Source organism: Nuphar pumila, chromosome 11 (assembly GCF_984573655.1).
Source record: "Nuphar pumila chromosome 11, dmNupPumi1.hap1.1, whole genome shotgun sequence".
In the NCBI taxonomy this organism is placed as follows: domain Eukaryota; kingdom Viridiplantae; phylum Streptophyta; class Magnoliopsida; order Nymphaeales; family Nymphaeaceae; genus Nuphar; species Nuphar pumila.
In genome coordinates, this window is record NC_143259.1 from 91,213,040 (window position 1) to 91,221,201 (window position 8,162).

General features: G+C 37.2%; 1 protein-coding gene across 5 annotated transcripts in view; it reads right to left on the reverse strand.

Moving 5' to 3' along the window:
- Positions 1 to 5,755, reverse strand: part of LOC149822492 (uncharacterized) — a 76,033-nt gene extending 70,278 nt beyond the window's left edge. For all 5 annotated transcript variants that reach the window (XR_016426208.1, XR_016426210.1, XR_016426207.1 and 2 more), the window contains exon 1: positions 5,397 to 5,755. Coding sequence is in view for 1 of the 5 variants with exons in the window: in XM_089981575.1 (XP_089837701.1) it covers positions 5,397 to 5,561 (165 nt within the window). In the remaining 4 variants the exon portion in view is untranslated. The remainder of the gene's footprint in view (positions 1 to 5,396) is intronic.
- Between the last annotated feature and the right edge of the window lie 2,407 nt (positions 5,756 to 8,162).

Consider the following 8,162-nt stretch of genomic DNA (forward strand, 5'->3'; position numbering starts at 1 on the left):
ATGTGACGACGGAGGCAAAATCTCTTTCTCCTATAGTGACTTGCGAAAATTTGAATAGAGGAATGACTAACACAAGCGTGAAGAGCAGTACCACAAGAGGATCACTAAAGAAGCTTTTTTAAACGACCTTTGCTTTGATACCATGTAATGAATCAAGGATGCACAAATAGAAAGTCAAAAGACTTGTGCAAACACACGAATCGTAGTCTCTAATGGACCGATTATAATCTCATAAGAGATGAAATACAAACATAGCAATAAGTCATAAAAGCCTATTGAAAAACAAAGAAAGACTTTATAATATCACAGCAAATGATTTATAAAAAACATACAAGGTAGAAGTGAGGCTCTATTTATAGAGCCTCACCTTAATGAATGGGAGGCAGTCCAACAGCCGTTGGACTGCCTCCCAACTGTCATACAGTCCAACGTCTAGTTGGACTGTCTCCCAACAGTCAAAAATACTGACAGGAAAACAGAAAAAAGACAGAAAACAGAAAAGAAAAAAATAAAAAGTTACATTTTAGTCCCTAGTGGACAGTTCTAAATATAAAAGACAAAAATACCCTTATCGGGTATTGGTATACATTTAATTTTAACACACACAACACGAATACCATCTTAAGTGAAATCTCTTTGAACAGCAATTCTAAATCAGTGTAATTAAAAATATCAAATAACAAACCTAAGTTGAAATTAAAATGTCATGTAATTGGTGACAAATTTTAAAGATAAAGAATGCAAGAAAACACAAAATAAGTAATCGAGATCAAAAAAGAAAAATAGATAAAGTTAATGGCACAATGTTGACTGTTCCTAACACTGGTTTAACAGCACCCATGAAGTGTCCTGGTGTGTGTCTGAGTGTTGTGTGACATCCACATGGGATATGCATGCTAAATGAAATGGCAGTGTGACATAGCATGCGATTAAAAGCATTTCTCAGTCAATTCCTGCATCCTTTTTTTGATATTTACACGGAGAAACTGCCCCCAGGATCAGAGACTTAGCCGTGCGCTGGCTTTGCCTGCCGTACTTACAGTCGCTATCCTGGCAGTGAAAAATTCCGTGGGCTTACCACTTGCTCCCAGGGAGTCTCCACGCTTCGGCTTGCGCAAGGGGTGACACCCATAGAATTTGAACCTAGACCACCTGCCGACTGGCCTAGGTCCCATCCCACTATGCCAAACCCCATCCTTGACATGGAAAACTCAATCATGATTTAACATGTTCATTTTTCTTTTTTTCTTCCTTTAAAAAAATTTAATTTTTTTAGGGGAAACTCAATGAGTTTCTTTTATTAAAAGAAATTCAAGTAAACCAAAATGAAGGAAAGTTTATGACAAACAGGAAAAGCAAAATAAAAAACAAAGCTACAAACAACATAAATTAGTAAGTTTTTGCTAGTGTAACATAATTCAAACCCTCATGGTCGGTACAAATCTATATTCCTAGAATCTTACAATAATAGGATAAGCAAATGATTAGTTATATATAGTCATAAGAATAATGAGTTTTGGCATTAAAATTTTCAATTCTGTTTTTATTTCACAAGTAGCATGATAAACTGAAAATTCAATAAATTGAAAACATCACATTCTTCTAATTTATTTGCCTTTCAGTTAAAATATCATAAAAAGGCACAATAACCGAATTCATTTGCGGCGTTTATTGAGGATCTATTAAAAAATGAATTAAAATAAAATCAGTTACAGAGACTAAACTAAGAATTTAATAATATACATATCATTTTTAAAGGCAGTTGCTTTATTGAGATGCTCCAGACTCCAGAGCTAAAAATATCTCCTAGGGCAATCTGCAGTTTTGTTTGCCATACTTCAGCATGTGATGAATAACATCTTTGATCAGGTATTCGCATCTATTTTTCCATTTATTTTCACTTAAAATAGTGTCATAAGTCAAAAATCATCATACATTACAACAAATGCAATTACAAACTCAGAATCAATATGTTTTACCTTATAAACTTGACACGGGGATGTATCTTATACATCATTCTATATGTAAGTGCATCCTATCATCCTAATATGGCCACAATTGGAGTCACAATCCAGCAATTCTTTTTTCTGTTTATGTTTTAACCACAGTTTTGGCCTTTTAGTTCAATTGAATCTCTTGCAGCCCCTTATACTATCATACCTTTGTATGCATGTTTTCCAAAAAGATTTATAGGTTTCCAAGAATGAAGGATTTAGAGATTTTCAGTAATAACCCTTTTCTTCCGTCTGACTAAGAATGATTTGATATCAAAAGATGACCTTGTTCACTTGATTTTGGTGAGGGAAGGTTGTTTCTTAACCTAGTTGCACTCCCTCTTATTAAAAAAAACTTGAGGGATCTACAAGGTCCTTTTATGAACATGTCCTGATGGAAGTGAAACATAAATGTTGTAATAAGATCTCTGTAGAGAAGGCATCCTAACTAAAGGATCACTTAGCGAGAGAAAACAACAATTATTCCCCCTTTTACCTTAAAATCCATTTCAAAAATGGTGAAACAACAATACTAACAAATAGCTAACAATTTAAAAAATCAAAAATTTGTAAAAGGAGCTAGTAAGTGTAATTTGGTACTCACAGCCATGGGCTACTTGGTTTTTTTTTGTGTGTGTGTGTGTGTGGTTTGGGGGGGGGGGGGGGGAGGGATGGATGAGTGGGGGGCTATGTCACCAGGGTACGGGTGCAGAGGGTACGACATGGCAAGTTCAAAAAATGTGGGTACGGGGACACAGCTATATATATTTATACAGTAACATTTTTGAATAAAAGAAAATAATAATAACATTTTAAATGTAAAAGAGGAAGAAGGGGTAAAATGAAAAGGAAGAAGGGGTAAAAATATATTTTCAATAGGAGGTGTTTTAAAAATATGTGTGTGTGTGTTTGAAAAAATATAAAAGGGAAGGGTTATTTAACCCCATTCCCACCGCCTCGCTCTCTCTCGATCGAGATACAAAGAAGAAGGACCCCATACGAGGCAGGTACTCTCTCTCTCTCTCTCTCTCTCTCTCTCTCTCTCTCTCTCTCTCTCTCTCTCTCTCTCTCTCTCTCAAGTGACCTTGTAGTCACCAAGAGTGAGAGACAGAGAGAAGGGGGAAACGAGAGAGAGGAGAAGAGCGAAATCAGAGAGAGAGAGTCGAGGGTTTCGGGAGCAAGACCAAGGGGATAGAGAGTCGAGGGTTTCGGGGGGTGATTTTGCTTTTTTTTTTTTCCTGAGGTTCGAGTCTGCATTAGACCCGACCTGCAACGTACCCGCACTGCGCCCGTTACCCGTACCCGGCAGCCGAATTGCCATGTCGCGGTTACATAGGTGGGGAGCTGGTCCTTGAGGCAAAATCCAGAATCCCCTCTACTATGACCGTAAAACATGTAAATCAACAAGCAAATATTGCATTTGGTGATGATTCCTCATAAGCCACTACATTATGCCCTCTCAAAAGTATTAGAAAATCTTTCTTAGGAAAACTTAAAAAGAATTTTTTTGTATGGAAAATATTGGAAATTTAAAAATTTGATTAATAAAAAGCAAATTGAAAATCTTAAAATAATTGAAGTTCTCAAAAGTATTGCATAGTACATGCATGCCTAAGTACACATGAAACTATAATATTGTTACTCTATATCAATCCTACTATTCATAAGTTTAGAGATGTATAAATATATGGATGGTGTACAGTATATAACAGAGAAGTTAAAACACTATTTTCTTTTGTTCCTTGTTCTAAGGACTCAGTTGTAGAAAACTCTGTTTGCTGATTTCAGTAAACTGGGCAGCTAACAGCATAATTTAGATGAACTAGTCCAAAGTATGCTGGCTTGTCCAGATTATCCTCTGACTGATTAGGTTCTATCATGGCATGTATCTCAGGATCCATGGAAGCAAAAGCTAATTAAGCCCAAGTTGGAGCCACCACAATTACATTTTTTATCCATTATTGGAACACCTATGATAACATCATTTCTAGGAATTACACATGGAAAGCTTAGGTGACTAGAAATGCATTGGACTGAGCAGTACATCAAGCTTGAGGCCATGGTTATCCCTACAGTCAATAGTCAAAGCAAGCTCATTATAATAATCCAAGAAGGATCTAGAATTGGTTGACTGCTGGTTTAATTACAACTAATGGTTTGCTTGCTTATGATCACTATATGAAGAGTTGATATGTTCTAGTCCACTGAGATCATGACCATGCTCTCTAGTCTTTCATGAACGCACTACTTATTCTCACTCCTTTTCTTTTCAACACAAGTGCATTTGCTCCATCACCAACTGCAACATGAGTATGATCCCATATTGCTCCTAAACCACCAAGAGGGAATGTGACAGGGCAGCCTAACCAATTCTATCAAAAGGACTCCTTAGACCTAGACATTTTGAGTGATGCCAACCTTAGCCAGAAACCCCTTTGATCATCCATTTGTCTTCAGATGTGCAGTCCTCTAAGAGAAAATTGAGAAACAATACATGGAGGACAGACAGATATATAGATGTTTCATAGTAAATGGTAGAATTTAACAATACCAAGAAGAGCATGATGCCTAAAGTAACGTATGTGTATGACATTCCTCACTGATTTGTAAACTAAACGCCGTATTTGAACCTATTAGGCAGTGCAGATTGGTTGTGGTCATCATCCCATAAAGCTTATTCATGTTTTATGATAATCCACAAGAATCTGGACCAACAAGATATACTTGGTCAACGAGCATTTGAATCCAGTAAGCACACTCACTGAGAGAGTATAGGAAGAAATTCTACTTCTGGCACTAAAGAATAATAATGATATTTAAACACATACTTGGGCATCTTCATCGTCTACAAAATACGCGCTTTAACGCTCATGACACATAAATTATCTATAACACAAATACCTTTTTCTCAGAGCGATTTCAAAACCAAGAAAATTCCAACACTGAGCATCTGTTGTAGTAGTTTCATCATTCAAGATATTAGTCATCGATGGACAAAACATACAACCTTAAAATTGCAAATACTTTCTCCCACCTTAAGAAAAATATCAACTTCGTTAGTAATATTAGTTTTATGCTTTATCAAATGAAACATATCCTGGTATCACGCACATGAGCAAGTCACTGTAAATCCCCAAAAATCTACAACTTCCATCTAAATCTTTCTGACAGAAAGGACTAAGAATGCGAAATTGAATCCATTAAAACCATCATGAGAAAGAATCTTAGGGCTATTTTTGTTAAATTTCCACTTTACAGTTGAATTTTTTCCCTTCTTCCCATTGAATTCCGAGCTTAAAACCCCAAACCTTCGATCGACACGGAAAATCCACGGAGGAAACCGCGTTGGGAGGCTGGATCTAACAAAGGGGAGAGAAGAAAGCGATGAGGGCAGGATGGTACCTCCAACTCGAGAAGAATCCACTCTTTGGTGTTGGTTCCGGCGGACCAGTGGGTGCGGAGGTCGGTGTCGAGGACGTGGGCGGCCTTCTGCGAGGGAGATTCCCGCGACACGCTCCTGATTTTGTACGCCAATGGCTTCACCGCGGGTTCCAGCTCGGCCTCCATTTCCCCAACTTCTGCTCTATGCCCTTCTTTTTTTCTATTCACAGGCTTTTTCTGCTTCTTTCTTCTAAGCCCATGGGAGAACTAATTGTCTCACCATAACCAGACTTGGGAAGGCGAAGAAGAAGAAGAGGAAGAGAAAGTTTCCTCTTTCGCTAGCAACTACTGAGGATGAATGCAGCGAGAGGAGGGGAGACTCGCGCGTTCGACGAGAGAGAGAGAGAGAGCGAAGCCCTTTCGCCGCTTTTTACTTGAAAGATGGACGGGACGATTCACCGAGTCAACGAGACAAAGTGCCTCGACTCAACTCGGAACTTTAGTATCGGATAAGTTTGACTTGACCTGGAGATTTGGGCGAAATGAGTCGGTGACTCGGACAAGTCGGTGATTTTTTTTTCTTTGTTTTTTCTATCAACTCGTGTGCCAACGGGGTTCGATCCATTACCTTCATCTCAACACCCTCGCAGCCACCCCGCTGTCCACGGGGACTTCCTTGTTTACTTTAGACAACTACCAGTGTGATCTATATGTTTGGTTTTTCTAACGTGTATATATGAATTTTCAAAGAATTTTTAACTTTTAAAAAAGTCCTACTTTATATTAAAAAGTGTAATCAAATGGTCAATTTATACTATTTTGTAGGGTTGGAAACTGTATCTTGTTTTTCTAACGTGTATATATGAATTTTCAAAGAATTTTTAACTTTTAAAAAAGTTCTACTTTACTTTAAAAACTGTAATCAAATGGTCAATTTATACTATTTCGTAGGGTTGGAAACCAAACAAGCATGCTCGTTGTTTGGCTCGTGAAAAAGCTCGGTGCAGCTCAAGAATTGAGCTCGACAACCAAGCTTACTAACATGGCAAGCTCGGCTTAGCTTGCATATGTTCGTTTTGCGTATTATATATTTATATATTTTATATAATATATATTATTCATAACATGCATATTGTACATGTTTTGTGCATGTATTATACATATATTTTATATATTATCAACCTTTAAAATTACTTAAAAACAAATGGTTTACAAAATGAGACAGCTCTTAACAAGCTCAGGCTTGGCTTAGTTCGTGAGCTAAGCCCCATCCAGGGTGTAAACTTAAGAAGCCATGCCCATGAAGCCCAAACTTAGCTTTGTCGAAAACTTTACATTAACTTTAGTGGGTCAGGCAACTGAGATTGAACCAATGAGCTCGAAGGCACGCATAAATGCATTGTCTTTCAAGTGATAGTTGCCACACGTAGGATCAAGTCCTCGATGTAATGGATACTCGTGCAACTATGCTCTCAGGATATAACTGAGCTTTCGCCTACTCGCGAAATTCGGTTCACGCCCTACATTGCGTGAGAATGATAACCTTGACACAAACCACCTTGAACAACGTCTTGACTAGGATAAGAAGATCTAGGTTCGAATTGGATATATATATATATATATCCTAGGTTTGAATATGGGTATGGATCCAAACTGCAAGTGGGTATGAATCCAAACAGAACTGGATCAAGATCTTAGTAACGAATCTAAATATCAACTCAATCTCGATAGTAGACAGATCTAGATCTGAATAATAACTAAATATGGATCCAAACTAGATATAAATCTAAACTAGATCTAGATTTGAACTAGACCTGGATCCAAAGAACAACTGGACCTAGATTCAAACTGAATTTGGATCTGAATTGGACCTGGATCTGGATCTAAACAACTGAATCTGAATCTAAATCTAAATTGGATATAGATCTGAGCTAGATATGGATCTAGATCCAAACAACTATATATGGATCTAAACTGAACCTCGATCTGAACAACTAGATCAGTATATGAACTGGATCTACAACTGAATCTGAATTTGAACTAAATTTGGATATGAATTAAGCCTGGATTCAAACTGAATCTAGATCTAGATCCAAGTTGGATCTGGATCTAAACAACAACTGAATCTCAATCTGAACTAGATTTAGATCCAAATAGCAACTGGATCTAGAACAACAAGATATGGATCAAGGACAAATATCTGAATAAGAACCGAATATGAATCTTGGATAGCGATCCGAACAAAATCTGGATCCTTAATAAGGATCTGAATAAGAATCGGATCTAGATCTTGGATAACGATCTAAATTGCAACTCTGAAACCAAAGAGAGAAAAAACATGAGAGAGCACTTGATAGAAAGAGAGAGCGAAGACGAGAGAGCTGAGGATGGGATGAGAAGAATGAGAGAGGGTTGGGGTTTATATAGGCCCCAACCCAAGGCCACCCATAAAGCCCCCCCTTAAGAGGCCCAAACAGCCGACAATTATGGTACATGGCTGGCCAAAATGATCAGCCATAAAGGCTCAAACTGTTACGTAAATAGGGGCACAAAAAATGGTCAAAATTGACCCTGAAAGGTCCATGAACAACCTTGATCGAGTAAAGTCAAGGATAATGTAATGCTTGTAATTTTTTATAATTGTTAAATTGTTATTTATACCTTAAATTGATCAAATTAAAAAATTATCTGATTTTTAACTTAAAATTAAAATTTATAAATTGAATCGAGTCAATAGTTGAAATGAAATTTAATATTAAATTTAATTAAGTGTGAAATTGGAATTTA